The 19,373-nt window shown below is 40.6% G+C and overlaps 1 protein-coding gene across 1 annotated transcript in view; it reads right to left on the reverse strand.

Annotated features, from left to right (window-relative positions):
* The window catches only part of LOC122790655 (exonuclease mut-7 homolog), a gene marked incomplete in the record, with an annotated part of 2,442,473 nt that overhangs the window by 1,588,785 nt on the left and 834,315 nt on the right, over positions 1-19,373 (reverse strand). Inside the window, 1 exon segment of the mRNA XM_044058180.1 lies at positions 8,686-8,739. Within this exon segment, the coding sequence (XP_043914115.1) occupies positions 8,686-8,739 (54 nt within the window).

Consider the following 19,373-nt stretch of genomic DNA (forward strand, 5'->3'; position numbering starts at 1 on the left):
CCAGACCCTTGAAAAAAGCACCAGAAGAAGCCACTGCCCTGGTAGAAGGTGAAAGAACAGAAGAGGAATGCTGCTTATCATGAGAAGGATAACAGAGAGAAATGGCCTTAGAGATCCAGGAGAAGATCATTTGCTTAGATAATGCCAAACCCAATTTCCTGGCAAGAAAGGAAATGAAAAGCTGCTCAGATTTCCTGATATGTTTTTGTCTTGTCCAAGTAATATCAAAGCTGTCTGTCTAAATCCAAGGTGTGAAGAAACCTCTCACTACGATTCTGTGGAGAAGGTGAATGGATTAATTTAAGGATAAATAATTAACCACCTTAGACATAAAAGGAGGACTGGTACAAAGAGACCCTGTGAAAAACAAAAAAGGTGGAACTGCCATGACTGCTTGAAATTTAGGGACCCGCTTGTCAGAGGTAAAAGCCACTAGCAAGTCTTAAGTACAGTGTTGCTGAGAAGAAGAAACTGCAGGCTCAATAGGGGATGGAGTCAATTTCTCAAGAACAAAATTAAAGTCTCAAGAAGGAGGAACAGACTTCATCAGAAGCTAAATACGAAGGACACGTTTTAAAAATTGTTGGACTTCAAAACATGAAGCCAAAGGTGGATTCAGAGGCAGACAAGCCGAAATGGTTGATAAATCAAATTTAACAGGTGAAAATGCCAAACCAGAATCGAGCAACTCATAGAAATAAGCAAGGCCATCAGAACCCCCCCACAGAAAAAGGATCCTGTCATGATTGAGAACAAACAGAAAATCCCTTCCATTTAGTCAAGTATGATTTTCTAGTAATGGGTTTTCTGGCTGCCTGCTAAACCCAAAGCACATCATCAGAAAATTGGTGCCCAAAAAAAATTAAAACCATATCACCCAAAGTATCAACTGAAGGGTGTATAAGTGAAGGTGAATAAAAAATCCCCTTGTCTTGTGCGAGAAGATCCATGTTGTGCGGTAACGTGTGATGATTGCCCCTGGACAGATGAAAAAGTAGGGGGAACTAATGTTGTCTGAGACAAAAGGGGGGGGGGGGTTCACCATCAAGATTTTGGCCATGTCTTGTATGATCTTGTGCAGTGCCGTTGGTAGTACAGGAAGAGGGGTATATGTATACAGAAACATCCCCTTCCAAGAAAACGACATGGTGTCCACTTTCCAATCCACAGGACTTGGCAATCTGGAACAGAGCTGGGGAAGTTGTCAGTTCAAAAGGAAGGCAAAAAGATCTACTTGAGGAGTACCCCAATGATGTACAATGTCCTTAAACACATCCCTGTAACAAATCCATTCATGAGAATTTGTCCTCTACCTTCTCAAAGAACCTGCCACTAGCTTGTGCTCTGAGGGAATGTGGACTGCCTGAATAAGTGATGAACTGCAAAACCCAAAGCCTGAAGAACCAATTTTGCTTGTTGATGCATCACGACTGTGGTATCGTCTGTAAAAAACATTAAAGGACCTGGAACCCAAAGGGAGTGTAAAGCCTGGAGAATTAAAGATAGAGCTGCTATCTCCCTGATGTGGTCTGCCAGTTGTTGATGGGAGCAAAATACCCTGAATTTTTAGGTTGATGGAGGTGGAGGAGGGTCCCTAATCATGACTGAAAGCATCCATATACAGCTCCTGAGTAGGGAGAGGAACTTGACAAGGCAGGCCTGGATTCACGAATATATGGTGAATCCACTGGAAGAGCTTGAGCTTGTGAATCCACCACAAGCTCAAACTCATCTGCTGGATTCACTACAAGCTCAAGCTCTTCTGGTGAATCCACCAGAAGAGCTTGAGCTTGTGACAAGGCAAGAAAGGAACCAGATACTCCAGGGGGTGTCAGTACTGAAGCCAAACAATCTTGAGGAACCAGTGAAATTTCCTCATGTACAGTTTGGCAAGGGGAACCATGGGAATGGTAGATGCCATGTACCCCAGAGCTCTGAGAAATTTCCTTGCAGGAAGGACTGGAAATAAGAAATCAAAGACAGGACCTTGGGAGGCAACAGACAAGCCAACATTGGAATGGTCTGAATTCTGCAACCCAGAAACACTTGGTCCTGAGAAGGAGTCAACACAGACTCAGACATTAAATGTGAACCCCACACTGTGCAGAAGATGTGTAGTAATGAATAGATCCTGAAGCAGGATCTGCTGAGAGGGGGCTTGAATCAAAAGGCCATGCAAATCAGGAAATATCTGAATTCCCTGAAGTCTGCAGAGGACTACCACAAGGGCCAGACATTTGCTAAAATCCCTATGAGCTGAAAAAAGACCAAAAGGCAAAGTAGAGAAGTGACAGTGACAGGAAGAAACAGAGAAATGCAAGCATTTCCTGAAGAGAGGGCAAACAGGAATGTTGAGGTAAACATCCTTCATATCCAAGCATACTAGAAAGGCTCGAGAAAGCAACAGAGGAAAAGTGCCTGAAGAAACAACATCCTTCCTGAAAGTAGGAACCTTGAGAAAAGTGCCAAGAAAAGACTGGTCTAGAATGGGCCTCCATGCCCCCTCCTTCCTGAGAACCAGAAACATAATGGAATAAAAACCTGTTCCCTGCTAAGAAAAGAGAACAGGTTGGTTAGTTCCCTGAACCAGCAGATCCTGCAAATACAAATGAAAATGTGCCTGAGAATGGTGGAAGGGACTCTCAAGCCATACAATAACCCCTTTGGATAAATGAAAGTACCAGGCATCTGTGGTTATCTGTTGCCAAACAAGAGAAATGTCAACCTGAGAGACAGAGAAATCTGGCCAAGGGGTAAGGGTGGCTGAATGTCAAAAGCAAGCAGATTTGTCAAGGAAAGAAGGCTTTTGACTCTTAGCACCCCGAGATGGCTTGTCTGGAAAAACTGTCCTAGAAGCCCTCTTGCCACCAGAAGACTGTTTAGGCTGCCTACAAATAAAGGAATTCTAAGGATAATTTCTCTAAAACTTAGAAACAGGAGAGAGAGAAAGATCTGTTTCAAATCCTGCATAACTTTACCCTTCCTGGAAGGGTCTTTAATTCAGCTGCAGCACTGCCAACCATATTCTGATTGTCTAAGGGAGAATCCAATAATCTGGCCTTTATGTCTTCAGGCAGGGCCTGGAGGCATAACCAAGACTATTCCCTTATAACGGATCTACAAGCTACTGCCCTAGGGGAGGCATCAGCATCACAGCTACATTTAACAGAATGATGATGAGCCACTTGAGAAGCAAAGCTTAAAAGGAAAATGCAGTGTCTTACCCTCTAAGTCAGGCAAATAAGCCAAGTTGGGAGAGAAGAGCTAAGACATACATATTCGTATGGGTCTGGTAAATAATCCAAAAGGCTAAGTTAGCAGGGGTCTATACCTATCCATGGTATGGCTGTCCTTATCAGAAGGTAAAAAATTAGAAGACAGTAACTCTGATGTTTTTTCACTGGCTACAGAAATAACAGCAGATTAGTGGAAGAGCTTTTATGTAAAAACTGTTCAGCAGATTAGTGGAAGAGCTTTTATGTAAAAATTGTTCAGCTTCAGGAACTTTACAGAACATGTCAAGTTTCTTAGGGACAGGAGGCTGAAATTCAGGGCCCTGAGAAGCTACAGTGAAAGTATCCAAGAGGGCAGCCAGTGCTGGAGAGACTGCAAAAGGCCAAAGATAATCTATTTGCAAGAGTTCATGGTACCTATTTTGAACATCAGAAACCTGGGAACAGTTCCACTTAAAATGTTCCATCATAAGAGCCACCATATCCCTAAAAGGTAATTCCGCCATAGAAGAGTCAAGTGAAAGCGAATCCTCTTCCTTGGATCCTAGTGCAAGGGGGGAGTGGATCCGACAGTAAACTAATGACTCTTCATTAGAGGTGTCAGAGTCCTCTATGGTGTTTGGAAGAAGTGAAAGACCAAAGAATATTAGCAAGAACTGAATCCCTGAGGGACCTTAAGAGCCATATCAGCACTGAAAAACCTCAAGTAAAATCCTACCATTCTTTATGGGGATCCTTAGCCACACTAGTCACATTCTTAGTTTTATGCTTCTTTTTTAAAGGAACATCAGCTTTAATCAAAAAAGGTTCAGAACCTTGCCTAGATTCAATGAGGGTACCAGGCACCTCTTCTGTAACAAATTGGGAAATCCCCCTAGGCCCCTCTGAAATCATTTGACGTGGCTCTCCCTCCACATCTGCACCAGACATAGGCACAGCCTCAGTGGACGTTTGGGTAAGCAGCTCCATGTCAGTCTCCAAGTGTGCTGTGATGCACTGGGTTATCCTCGGGTTCTTCATCCAAGCTGAAAAAGATGTCTGGTGGAGGCTGGAAAGCAGCAGGATCAGTTCATGCCTTTTTGGCTTTCTTTTTAAGCAGCGGCCGAACATTAGGACAGGCGGATTTGGCCATGGTACCCTAAGCCAAAAACATTTTTCACTGGTTCGCCAAGTAAATGGAAAGAGATAACAAACAACTGCAGTGTCTCTTAAAAACAAAGGCCTGAAAGTCTCACACTGTATATGGTCACCCAAACAAAAAAGTACTGTTCAGGTCTAGCCTTATGGGGAATCTGCCTTCCATACTCGCATTCTCCCTTTCTGGATGATATGTAAACTAACATAACAGTTAAAAAATAAAGGAAGAGACCTCAATGGGGTTATCTATAGAAGGCTTGATAGTGTAATCAGCTAGGTGAATGGCTTACAGACCAAATTCAAATGGGTTCATATTATAAGCTCGAAAGTCCTGTTCATCGAATACGAAAAGAGTGACACATTTACTGAACCGTGAATACACTGAATGCCGTAAACCGTGAAATTTAAAATCACGAATCGTCATACTTGGCCAACCCCACCACCCATGACATACTACCTATCCAAACAAAATAAACCACATACATGCACTATATCTGTGCACTTAACTTAACCAACACCCAAACCCTAAGGTCCGTAACTATCACACACTTACCCTACAGAGATAAATCCAAACAAAATAAATAATCCACACACATAAACTTAACAAAATCTTACTTCTAACCCTACATTAAACCTTACAAACATTACAAGATGAAAAGCGAACTAGAACTACACCAAAATCAATGCAAAGGTTCACTGGAGTGCCACTTGTTTCCTTTGTTTTTTTTGCTTGTTTAGTGAAAATAAAACTACTTGGCTCCATTTGGACTTGGGCCCTTATCTGGCACTCCAGCGAACCTTACATACATTACCTATCTATCCACTTACCTTAACCCGCACCCTAACCTTAAGGTCCGCATCTATCGCACACTTACCTTATGGAGCTATACCGCAGACGGGCCAATTATGATGAATCGACATTTAGAATTTTCCGGTTTTGAACATTCGCCGTTTTCGTGGTTCGTGCAATACGTGTCGCTCTTTTCGTATTCACTGAACAGGACCTTCGAGATTCTAATATGAACCCATTCAAACATAGTGTTAAGACTGGCAGCAAAGTAATTCTGGGGATTAAGCACTCTTGTCATATATGTACCTTATGCCTTGCATGAAAGATATACATCTGATGAACCACACCCAGAAGATGCAAAGACTTTGGTATGATGGCTAGACATTCAGCTATCATCAATAAGATATCCCAGGAATACAGAACACTGCAACAGTGATAAGGAAGGATATTGTACGTTTCACCATTACAGATCAACTTGGATCACAACAGTTTATGTATGCTTAAGCAGACTTTCCATTAGCTCAGTACATGACTTTGGCAGTTAGCTTCAGCTGTAAAATTACGCAGATAATTATCACATTTGGGGACCTTACGTTTTCTTAAGAAAATTTTTTTTCAAATTTGCTTTCTGAAAGGGTAAATGTTTGTGTGGTAGACGGATTTCCTTTAAGGATGCAAATTCATCTTGTGATTTTGTTTAGGAGATAAATATAATACTAAATCCTGACAGATTTGCCTTTCGTTTACTCCCTAAGTAGTCAAAAATCTTTCAAAATACTTTTAGAAAATAAGTGCCTTAAACAATTGAGGTGCGAAACCATGGTGACTGAATTTTGGTTGACCCCCCCCCCCCACCAAGTGGAAAAAGAAGTCTGTTTGAAAGAAACATTCAATGAATACCAGTCTTGACCCACAGTTCTGTGGTCTGGGCCTGGCATCACCACTGGAGTGCTTCTGCAGCCATCAGACGATCAGTCCATTTTTCCTGGTCCTTCTAGCATGTACCCTCAGGGGGCTGCTATGGTCCATTATTTAAGCAAGTCCATTCACACAGTATATGTCTGGCTTTAGCTGAGAAGTGAGAACCTAAGATCATAATCTCTGATGGTGCAGACTGTATTCACCAAGTATTAGTGAGGAAGGACATCACCATATCTTTGGTGGAGGCCAGGTCTTCAGACACCTCTGCTAAGACTTTAAGGATACAGATTCCTACAAAGTGGACTCAAAAGGCAAAAATGTTTGTCACCTCCTTCAACCCAGAAAAATGACAGTTTTGCCCAAGGTCTGTTTAAGGCAATCCAGTACATTAAGCCTTTGTTTCTAAGTTCTACACCACTTAAAATAAAGAGATTACCCCTTACTCAAAGAGGTTCTTTTGAAACCAATAATGAGCATTTGGATTACACCTCCCCAATTATCCTCCTCTACTCCTGAGTATGAATCAGAAAATACCCACTCCTCAGATGTTCCCCATGATGAAATTTCTTTTGGAAAACTACTTAAAAAAATGAAAGAATACTATAAATGGGAGGGTAGGCAAGTCTCAGAATCTCAGTAGAGAGATTATGAATTACTGGGTATGTGGCCCTTGGATGATGCATTTGTTTCTGTCTCAGTTTTCCCTGATCCCTACCTCTCTGCCAAGGTATTACAGGTTTGTAACAACTTGAAGAATGGCAGCAAGAAGAAATCCACAACTGGCCACAGCACAAACACAGGTTTAATAAAAAAACTCAAATTTCAAGCTGAAGCGCTAGAGTTTTGAGTTTTTTTTATTAAATCTGTGTTTGTGCTGTGGCCAGTTGTGGATTTCATTAAGGTTTTACAGGTTGCCTCACACACACACAGACACACACCCTTCTACAGAAACCCTACTGCAGACACTGTTATTTCTATGGATGTGGACAGAGCTTCTAAGGCCTTTTCTGCTTCCCACCCTGTTCCAAACAACAAGTTAGTTATTCCTTTAGTAATGTTGGTAAGAAGTTCTACACATCCTTCCCTCTAGCTTTTAGAGCTACTGACTGCCAAACATATGTATCCAAGTACCTTCTATTTTAGCTAACATGCAGCAAACATAAGCTTCAATTCCTGACACTGAATCTTCCCTGTAGGTATACTGAACTCTGCTCTGCAGATCAATAAGCATACTAAGAGTGCCTATAATGCAGTACATCTCAGGCCAGGCCTGCTGTTACTGGTATTGTAATGCACACAAATGCATGGATAAGATTACAGAATTTCCCTGATGATGGTAGAGCTCAGTTGCTTAATGCTCCTCGACATTCAGTTTTTGCTCTGCAATTTTTCGGCATAAGTATTAAAGAAAATGGAAAAAAATGAGTAGTTTGATGCAAGGAGTCAAACAATTCCTTTTGTTTCCTCTTCCTAGATATGAAAGGAATTATCCCAGTCTTCTTCTTCTGGTCCTTTTCTTTAAAGTTCTTTAAAGCCCCCCCCCTCCCCCAGCAACAGGCAATTAGAAAACAATATATGAAAAAATAAAGCTTGAAGGTTCAAAAAGGAAAGGAGATGGATCCCAAGAATTATCTTCTCAAAAGAAAGCACAGCATTTACCCTATGCACCCCCACCCCTTACCCCAGCCATTCTTCCCAAACTGCAGAAAATCTCTCCCACTGCCTTCATTTCTACAAGAAGATAACTTCAAATGCCTAGGCTGTAAAAATAATAAAGGGAGGTTACAGAGTTCTGTGGTCACTCATTCCACTTCTATCTGAGATCCCTTATCCACAAAAAAAATCATACCCATCAGTTTCAAGTTCTGTCAGATTTGCTGTCCCAGGGGCAAAGATTTTGACTTTAGAATGTTTGTTTCCTATAAAGGAAGGCATATAGAAAATTTTGGACTTTTCAAAGCTTAAAACGTTTCTTTTGGTTCTAAAACTTGATACCCACTTTACAAAACACCTTTCCCTCTTTTGTTTCCCAATACTTTTCTTGTAACCTTAGACTTAAAAAGATGCCTGCTTGTGCATTCCAAAACGTACAGGCATTTCCCAAGATTGTTTGTGCTAGGACTGCACTTTCAGTTTACATCTTTGCCTTTTGGTCTTTCCATTGTTCCAAGAATTTTCACAAAGGGATTAACCCCAGTCATAGTCTTTTGCAAATATCAAGGCATCCATATTTTTCCATATTTGGATGATTCCTTTATTTTATCACCATCAGCCTAGGACACCCTTAACTGTTCACAATATATATTTTCAGCAGTCTGGGGTTCAATGTAAATCTGAAAAAAAAATTGTTTAAACACCTCTCACAAGTCAGCATTTCTAGGTTGACTGCTAGAGTATGTAGAATATTGTAGGACTTGAACAGAACTCAGTTCCTAATACATAAGAGTATGAATGCTCTCTAAAACTGGATATATGTATTCTTGGTGTAACCCAAACCTGCATAGAAAAAAATTCTGAACCACAGAGCAAAAGCTGAGATACTAAGCTTAACCTTCTTATGATTTGTCATTACAGATCTTAAAACATATTTCTGGAAGTACTCACCTCTTCCATATTTAGGTCCTTCTGCAAATTCAGTTTGATGGCCAAAAGTGCTGCCTTAAAAAAAGAAAATATGCTTCGTTAGCACAAGTATATTTTAACACAAATCACACAGTAAAAAATAAAAATGCATGGTAAAATAAACACTATTGATAAGTGCACTGATTCATAATAATAACATCTACAATAATTCGGTTTTGCTTTTTTGTTTGCTGAAAATGAAGTATTCCCATGTAAACATCACGTACAATTACCTCTTGGATAAATTTATTACATTAAACTACATGAATATTTACAACAAGGCTAACTTGGATAGCTATTTATTTTATTTATTTATTTTACATTTGTTAACCGGGAGAGTCCGACTGGATACATGTCCATTTTCAGCGGTGGCCCGGGGAGAAAAGCTCCAAGTACATAACAGACATATGAACATTGTTAATGCAAAAAAAGGAAGATAGTTGAGTTCTAAATACAATATAAAGATACATCACATCTTGGGGAAAAAAAACAACAGCAGCATATAAAAAAAAACATAGGTCAGTTACAAAGGCGGGCGCCTTGTTAAAAGCAGTTAAGGATAGTGAGGTAAGAGAAGGGTAAATGATAGTGGTTAATCAGGTTTGGAACAGGGACATTGCCAGACAGTATTGAGATGGGGTTTAAGCTTTTTTTTTAATTGTAGGAGTGAGGGTTCTGAGGTGAGCATGGTCGGTAGGGAGTTCCACATTTTACCTACAAAGTTTGAGAATAGAGAATCCCCAGCAGAATTATTGGCTTTGGTAGTTTGAGCCAAGATCTTATTGGAGGAGCGTAAAGATTGCAGGTTAATATAGGGGTGAATGATGCTTTTCAGAGCTGGTGTTTTCTCTGGGTGATACAGTATCTGGTGAGCCGTTTTGAGTTGGTTGAAATGGAGTTGGCTGGAAAACTTAACCACCCTAGTTGCTTCAAGTTAGTGCAGTGGTGCGTTCTAAAGGTGGAATTTGTGGCAAATCTAGCTATGTGATTGTAACAAGAAGCAAGTTTGTTAAGGGTTGTCTTGTTTAGGTTTGTAAAGAGGGGGGAGGCATAGAAAAGAGTTGATAGTAGGTGTGTGCTGGCAATTGTAATTTTAGCGTGAGGAGTGAGAAAGTGTTTTACTTTATAGAGAGAGCCAAGCTTTTTATTGACTGTTTTGATGGTAAGATTGAAATGGATGTCAAATTTAAGGGAGTTATCAATGGTAACACCTAATAGCTTTGTGTGAGCTTCTGGTGATATAGTGATTCCATTGGAGGATGTAATAGAGAAGGTGGGGGGAAGAGTCTTGTTAGTGGGTGAGAAAGTAAGTAGTTTTGTTTTGTTGGGGTTGAGAACTAGTTGTCGACTTGAGAACCATTTTTCTATTAGGTTGAAGGTGTCTTGGGTTGAAGCAGTGAGGTCTGGCAGGTTGGAGGCAGTGCTGATGATAGTCGAATCATCTGCATATTGAATGCATGTGGCATGGGGGGTGATTGTGGGCAGGTCATTAACAAAGATGGTGAAGAGAAGAGGGCCAAGAATAGATCCTTGGGGAACTCCAAGTGTAACAGGTAGGCATGTAGATAATTTGTCCTGCCATAGAACAGCCTGTTGCCTATTGGACAGGTAGGATTGGAACCATTTCAGCGTGGAATTGCTGAGTGATAGTTTTTAATGTATGGAGGAGTTGAATGTGGTTCACCATATCAAAGGCCTTGGAGAGGTCTAAGAAAAGAGCAGATGATAGTTTATTATTGTTTCTGAAGTTATTGATGGTATTAGAAAAGGATAGTAGGGCTGATGTGGTACTGTGATTTGGCCTGAAGCCATGTTGGGAGTTAGCTAGAATTTTATTTTTGGTGAGGTGTTCCATCAGTTGTTTGTGGACACACTTTTTCATAATTTTGGCCAGGGGTGAGAGTATAGCTATAGGTCTGTAGTTGGTTAGCTCTAGTGAGCTACCACCTTTATGGAGAGGAATAATGTGGGACATTTTCCATATGGAGGGATGAAGGCTTCTGACAAGGTATGGTTTATGATTATGGAGCGGGATAGGAAATGGCCTCAGCTGCTTTTTGCAGAAACTCAGCTGGGAGAAGGTCAGCTGCTAGCTTAGTGGGTTTTAGTTTTTTAAGAAGAGATGTTATAAAAGATATGGGTACTGGATCGAAGGTAAATAGATGATCTGATGTAGTTGTAGTATTCTGCTGGCATGGGTAGTGGAGTGGGCTGGTTGTTTGTTTGAATTGTGTGGCCAGGGATTGTATAGTTTCTGTGAAGAAACTATTGAATGTGTTAGCAATGTTTACAGGGCACTGTTGTTTGCAAGTTGCTGGAGTGGGGGTGGTTGCCTGGCCTGGGTGCAGGAGCTTGTTTAAGCCTGCCCAGAATTTTTGTGGATTATTAAGGTGTTTGTGTTGGAGGTGGAGGAAGAAGTTTTTTATCATTTAAGATCATTCTTTTAGTTTCATTTCTAAGTTGCGGAAGGTTTGGTGGGAGTGTGGGTCTTTAGAGGTGCCATGTGACCCACATCTTGTTTCTAGATAGGATTTTGGATTTTGTTTCCTTAGAGAGCCATGGTGCGGTTTTGGTTTTAGTTCTAATGGACCGTATTGGAGCATGGGAATCTAGAATCTTGAGGAAGGTGGTGTTGAAGTAGATAACTGCCTCTTCAAGAGGAAGAGACTTGAGTATTGTCCAGTTGTGGGCTTTAAGTTCAGTTTGAAAAATGGAGGCATTGAATTTATTATTGTTCCTGATTTTTTTTATGGTTGTAAGAAGGGGGTGATTTTCTTGAATTTGATAACATAGGTGAGTAAGTGATCACTCATGTCCTCTGGGTGAGTACCTGCTGAGTACTGGTCAGGATCTTTATTAGTAAGGATCCAGTCCAGGATGCTGTCTTTGTTTTGGGGTTTACCTAGTCTGGTAGGAGTGGATATGAGCTGAGAAAAGCCATGTAGATTTATGCTGCTAGATGGGGAGCTAGATGAGAAGGAATTCCAATCGATGTTGAAGTCACCTAACACTATGGATTCCTGGGGTGAGTTTGAGTTAACCAGTGGAGAAAGTCCTCTAAGATTTTGTTATTATTGTTGCCTGGGGGATGTAAATACATGCTATATTTATGCTTTTATGTTTGTTTGGTTGAAGTTTTACAAGTAGAATTTCGGCATTGTTTGTTAGGAGGGTTGTGGAGAGGCAAGGAAGATTTGTAATGTATTTTTGTAGAGTATGGCTACACCGCCACCTTCTGAGTTATTCGGTCTGCTCTTAGTATATCATACCCTGGTGGGATTATCTGTGTGTCTTTCGTACTTGGTTTAAGCCAGGTTTCTGTGAGACATAGTAGGTCTGGGGAACAAGTAGCTAAAAGGGCATGTAGGTTGTGAATCTTATTGTTTACACTTCTGATGTTTAGATGACACGTCAGAAGAGAGTTAAAGGGTCTAGAGTTTAGATTGAGAAGTGGAGGGGAGGATAGGGTGGATTACAATTGAGTGGAGGGGAAGGGCCAGGGTTGGGGTGGATATCACCATCTGTGGCTAGTCTGTGATTCAGAGTGGTAATGAATTTGAGGGCTTTGAGTAGAAGTTTGTAGTAATGCTTATCATTTGGCCTAATATTGGTAGGTTTGATAATTACATAGCGTTCGAGTTCTAACAAGGTGGGTGAGTAGGGAGTTGAGTCATGACCTCTGTTGTTAATTATGGGTGAGGGGTTGGTTTGGTAGCCTGGGTGGTGGAAGCCTATGTAAGACCAGGTTTCATATAGGGTAGCTAGGTAAGGGACAAGTAGGAGGGGAAAAAGAGTTAGTATGATAAGCTTCCTGGGTGGTGTCATATTCCGTTTGATCTTAGAGGGTGGTAGTGAGGTACAGGAAGTTAGTGGACAGTAGGGGGAGTGGTTTGAGGTTATAAAAGCACGAGCGGGGTTTACACTAAGCCACTAGAGCCCAGGTTTCAAGATGTAACTCCTGAATAATTAACTTGCAGGTGAGTAATCTCAGGGTTTACACTAAGCCACTAGAGCCCAGGTTTCAACATGTAACTCCTGAATAATTAACTTGCAGGTGAGTAATCTCAGGGTTTACACTAAGCCACTAGAGCCCAGGTTTCAACATGTAACTCCTGAATAATTAACTTGCAGGTGAGTAATCTCATCTAAACAAACAGCAGGTTCAATGCCTATGCTTTGGGAGCTTGTTTTTACAATTTTATAGCAGTTTGCCTTAGTTTTAGAGTGTGTTCTGTAGTTTAAGTGGAGTATATGCAAACAAGCTTGGAGTTTTTGTTTGGGTAAGCCTAGGGAGATTTGTGCTAGTGCTGAGGACCCTTAAATAATACTTTACTTTAAAGTCTATACTAAAATGACCAGATAATGACCTGTTTTGTTTTTACAGGTTGTGGGCAAAAGTAGAGTAGTCGCTCGAAAAGGGCGAAGTTCTTTTCTGCCTTACGCTGTGCAGGGGAAGACCTGTTTTGTTTTTACAGGTTGTGGGCAAAAGTAGAGTAGTCGCTCGAAAAGGGTGAAGTTCTTTTCTGCCTTACGCTGTGCAGGGGAAGACCTCAGGAGGTAGAGGCCGGTAACAAGGTCCTACAGCACTCTATTCTTCTGGCGGGAAGTTGCTAGGCATTTAAATAATTATCAGAAGAAGACAGTAAATTACTGCAGGACAAACATAGAGAATATAATACACTTTTTCCAGCTGATACAGTCCCAGTAGCCACAGGCAAGCATCTTTAACATGTGACAATCAAATAAGTGATTTCTGACATTTCATGCTAAAAAGCCACACACAATACATATTATGCGCACACAAAATTTCTTTTTAACTTAAAATGTCACAGGTAAAATTTCATATTTAATTATGGAAAGTTTTTTCCAACTTTGAAGAACTTTTTGTCCTCCTTACCTGTTCACAGGTGAATACTGGGTTAACCTGCTCTGAGGGGCCATTTTAAGTCTAGCCAATAACCCAAGACCAGAATTAAACAATGCATCTTCTGTCCATAAGGTGAAGTCCTTAACCATTATGCCAAACCCAGCCTAAAAATATTAGGCAATCAGTCTGCAAACCAGACCTTGACCAAAGGTGAGAATTAAACCCTGTACATTCTATCTGTGAGGTAAACATCTTAACCATTATGCCAAAATTCACTAGAAGTTATTTGGCATTCTAAAAGTTGACACTGGTGGAACTCAAACCTACAACCTTTGAATGCCTTTTACAATTATACTATAAGTTCAACGCGCTAGCCATTGCACCACAGAGAGACACTGGTAATCTTGAGGCTGGCTTTTTTGCCATAATACATTTTAATGCGAGTATACCTTTCTCCAAACTATTCTGGGCAAATGCAAATCTTTTATTTTTATTTGTTGACAAGGTTAATCCCACCAGGACTGCATCAAAAAATAAGAAATCTAAACAAAACTAGTTTGTTTTCATACCTGTTACACTACTGACAACTGAAATTATAGGCACCTTTAGAGAAGGGCCACTTTTGAGAGGAGCACTTTCTGTTGTCTCTATTATGCATGCCTCGAAATTCAGTAACCATTTTAGAATCATTTCCTTACCTTACTGGACACAGAAGAAAACATTCAGTGGCTAACAGTCATACTGTTCTCTGCAGTGGCAGAACCAATAAGTGACACTAGACCAAATGAAATAGAAAGCATGGTGGCAATGATATTGACTATGACTGGTTCCCGAAACACTGAAAACTGCTTTTAGTTCTCCTATATGTCTTCACCTGAACCTATCCAGCAACTTATTCGTTTTTTTCATAATCCTACCACTTCAAAGAGTGTAAGGTTTGCCTCTGGGCTGGACCATAACATGGTTATAATAATCACTGTAATGGCCTCTTCCAGATCACACCACCTCTGACCCTCTCTGCCTTCTAGAACCATACAGTCTTTACAGGTATCCTTGGGTTAGGATAAAACTGAGGCAGTGGATAATGTTGTGAAGGCTTCATATCTTGGAAATAATCATTTTTTGGATCGTATAAACTCATCAGCTACAAAATGCTTACTTTTTAGTGAAGGGAGAAGTTCTCATGTGTTCTACTGGTACCCAAATCCTTAGCAATAGAAAGGCAAAGGTGACAGCTGTTAGAGGCATACCACTCAACTGTCCAGATTTTTACCTCATGTTTTTGGTCTGTTCCTCACTAAATGTGTGGTTTTCTGGCAAACCATTGCAGACTAAATCACTAAATAATGGCAAGCATTTCAGTTTCAGACTGCAGTGCCTTCAGAAAATGCATGCCAATGCAAAACCTGTTATTCTATCAATTTCCAAAGTTTATAAAAGCAACATTTTACATTTTTAAATCTGTCCCTATTTTTGGGCTTTGCTCCCCATTACTTTTGCCTATCACAGAAGAGGTGCCAATATGTTAATACAAAAATACAGGCAGTCAAATAAAATGAACTTATTTTAAGAACATGGGACCTTACTACAATCAAACAAGTGTATTTATCTTAGACACAAGGTTTATAGGTTCATAAGTGTTATTATCTGCCATAATGTTTCTCTAAATTCCAATTTGGTTTCCCAGGGACCCCCCTCTTACTTCTTGTGGAACCATCTCTATTACAGAGAAAATAAATTGTGCATTACTGCACTCTAATGTATGTTTAAATAAAGCATTTGTACTGTTCTTTTTTCTCACATCATTTAGGTATTCATAAATTCTGCGTTTCAGTAGTCTTTCAGTTTTGCCTACATAAAAGGCATCGCAGGAACCACATGTAACTAAATAAACTAGTCCCTTTGAATTACACTGAGAAATTTTTGTTATATATGGTTTTATTTCTTGCTTGTAAACATACCTCTTCCCCTTGTAATATGTATTTACATTGAATACAGGCACCACATTTGTATGTCCCCCTCCATTTTTGTGTAAATTTCTGTGTATTAGCTGCCTGTCCTAATACATTTTTAATATTCTGTCCTTTTTTGAAAACAACCTTTAAAGGTTTGCTCTTAAATACTTCTAAATCTGTGAATTCAGTAAACTTTTTCCACTCTCTTTCAAGGGTTCATTTAACCAAGTATGCTGTTCCACTGAAATCAGTCACAAAGGCTCTACTGAAGTCTTCCTGACTTGTTTTTTGTACTGTGCATTGTGTACGAGTCAGTGGGCCTGAACCTAACGTAGGTTTGTATTTGTCTTCTCTCCCTTGTATCACTTCTGACTGTATATTGTTAATCAGAACTACAGGGTAGCCTCTATCTATGAGTATTTTCTTTAATACCTTACATTCATCCTGAAAATCAGAATCCAAAGATGTCATACGGCTAACCCTAACATACTGTCCCTTGATAATACTCTTTCTGACAGTAAGGGTGTGCACTGTTGTAACTAATATATGTGTTGGAAAATGTAGGTTTTCTGTAAACTACTGATTTGAATCCGTTGCCAGTATTAAATATAGTCACATCTAAATAATTACATTTTTCTGATGTTACCCGATGTGTAAACTGTAGAAAAGTACTGGTTCCAGAAAGATAATTCATAAAGTTTTCCAACAATACCCTGTCTCCTGTCCAAAAAATACAGATATCATCAAGGTATCTAGTATAAAGTTTCCAGTATTGTGAGAAAGGACAAGTATGAATAAATTTAGATTCCCATACAGATAAAATAATATCTGCATAGGTAGGGGCACAACTAGCCCCCATAAAAACTCCCTGTTCTTGCCGGTAGAATTCTCCTTCAAAAAACAGGAAATTGTTTGAGGACTAGTTCTGCTAGTTCCAGACAAAGGAAAATGTCATTTTCTGAGGTGTTTTGCCTCATTCTCAATGCTTCTTCTAACTATAACAATCCCAAGTCATGTGGAAGACAGAAAACAAATCAACAATGTCAATACATAAAATTGTAAGTCCTTCCACACAATATTCTGGTCTAATTCTGGCCAAAGGATACTATTATGCATGTCTTGGCATTTAGTTTTAGTCCATGGCTCTGACACCAGTTGTCTGTCTGTCAAAAAGGAGCAGTCCAAGGACTGATCCCTGAGGGACTCCACTTGTGACTTCATAAGACTGCATAATTCACACACTGAACTTAATCAAACTCTTTATGTGAAAGATAACAATCCTTGTCCATCAGTAAAATCCATTCTCAACTAAATTAATGCGTTCCTTTAAGTATGTATTTGACATGTACTGCATCATTCATCTCTGCTGGGTAACATTCATCCAAGTTTACCTGCCAAATTACACCAAGCACTCCACACTTTTCACCCTTGTTTGGAGCTTAACTATTTCTTTTTTTTTTCAAAACAGGTTTATTGTTTTAACATATAAGAGAAATATCATAACAATTTTATACAAGTAATTAAAAAATAGAAGTTATGTTCTTACCATAACGTTCCATGTTAGTTGTCTTCTTCTCGCCTTCTTCTTGCTGGATGGGTTCGGAGCCGACCTCGGCTCGCCACTCTAAAAGCTCGAGAGTTGGTTCCACCGGCTCGAGGCTCCCCTTATATCCCACAATGCTAGGCGAGAGTTACCTCAGATCTCGTTTGTAAGCTAACCCCAGCTTATAATAGTAACAGAATAACTCTAAACAGAGTCCACCTCTAACAACAGGGAGAAAGAAGGGTGACCTACATCCTGATTCAGGAAATATGCAAGCAGCATATGCCTAAGAAAAGAGGTGGTAGAAAGAGAGGTCACAATCACAACTCCTCTAGGTCTGTCCAGGCCAGGGGAAGGAGGTGGGGCCTTAAGAAGAAGCGAGAAGACAACTAACATGGAGCGTTATGGTAAGAACATAACTTCTATATGTTAAGTTGTCTATCTCACCTTCATTCTTGCTGGATGGGACCGCGTCCCTAGCACCTTGTCCCGGGTGGCCTAACGGAACAGACTCCTGAGAACAGTGGAACCAAAGTTAGCTCTATGCCTAGAAGCTAGATCCAACTTATAATGAGAAATGAAAGTGTGAGGAGTAGCCCAAGTAGCTGCTGCACAAATGGTGTCAATAGGCAGTCTGTCTTGGAAGGCTAAGGAAGTAGCCAAAGCTCTGGTAGAATGGGCCTTAGGTTTATTAGGCAGCTTTTGGTGTCTAATCTCATAAACAAGGGTAATCAGAGATGTAAGCCATCTAGATAATGATACCTTTGAAACTGAAAGTCCCTTTCTGCCTTCTGCATAGGAGACAAACAGTTGGTCAGATTTTCTGAATTGTTTTGTTCTATCCAAATAGTACCTCAACTGACGATGAACATCTAGCCAGTGTAATTTTTGTTCAGACCTATTGGAATATTCTGGAAAAAAAGACAGGGAGGTCAATGCTTTGATTTAGATTTGATGTCGAGACTACCTTAGGCAAAAGGACGGGTTGGTTCGTAAGGATACCCTGTCCTTATGGAACAATAGATAAGGAGGTCGACAGCTGAGTGCATGAAGTTCTGAGACTCTTCTAGCTGAAGTAATAGCTACCAGAAAGAGAGTCTTCCATGATAGCAATTTTAAAGAACAGGAGGCTGCAGGTTCGAAGGGGTAGAATCAAAGAAGTAAGAACTAAATTTAGGTCCCAAGGAGAAGGAGGATTTCTTATAGGAGGTCTGAGAAGAAAAACTCCTTTCAAAAAGGCTTTGCAAAGCTTGTGGGACATTAAGGCAGACTCAGAAATACCCACATGAAAGTTAGAGATAGCTGCCAATTGAACTTTAAGAGTAGAAGGGGATGAACCTGCATGGAAGAGTTCAGCTAGAAAATCAAGGACTATTTGGATGGAAGCAGTGAAAGGATCTATGTCCCTTCCTTGAGCCCAATATGTGAAGCGTTTCCACTTACTCAAATAAATCTTCCTAGTGGAAAATTTATGGGAAGCTATCAAAATATCTCGAGCGGAGTGAGATAATTGAGAAGCCTGGCTAAGGTTGGAACTGGAGGAACCAAGCAGTGAGGTTCAGAGAGGGAGGGCGATGTAACTGACCCGACTGATGGATCAACAGATCTGGAACTAGGTCCAGATGCCACGGTCGCTCAATAGAAATTGATGTAGAAAGGGGAACCACACCTGTCGAGGCCAGTAAGGAGCAATGAGGATCAATGAGGCCTTCTGAGCGATAGCTTTCTGTATCACTTGAGAGATTAGTGGGAAGGAGGAAATGCATACAGAAGTCCCGGGGCCAAACTTGGACTAGGCGTCTCTGCTGGGTTGGCCTGGTAAAGGGAATAGTGTGAAAAGTTCTCTGCACTTGCCATTTTGGGGAGTAGCAAAATGATCGCAGCAAGGCTGACCCCACTTGAGGAAAATTTCTCTCACAACAGAGTCTTTCAGAGACCACTCGTGAGGCATGAGAATAGCTCTGCTCAACTTGTCCAATTTGATTGGACTTCCCGGGGATGTGCGTTGCTATCAGAAATCGCTGAGAAGAAATCGCCCATTGCCACAGTCTGAGTGCTTCTCGACACAGGGGGTATGACCTGGTTCTGCCTTGTTTGTTGATGTACCACACTACAGACATATTGTCTGTCTGGATTGCAATCGTTCCCAAGGGAAGAGAGTCTTGAAGGGCTTGCAACGCTAAAAGCACTGCTCTCATCTCTAGAACATTTATGTGCAAGTGGCATTCGTTTGGTTGCCATGTGCCCTGGACCGTCCTGCCCTGATAATGCCCCCCCACCCGATCAGGGAGGCATCCGTTGTCAG

This window comes from Protopterus annectens, chromosome 16.part0 (genome assembly GCF_019279795.1).
Source record: "Protopterus annectens isolate FY-2018-M chromosome 16.part0, PAN1.0, whole genome shotgun sequence".
Classification (NCBI taxonomy): domain Eukaryota; kingdom Metazoa; phylum Chordata; order Ceratodontiformes; family Protopteridae; genus Protopterus; species Protopterus annectens.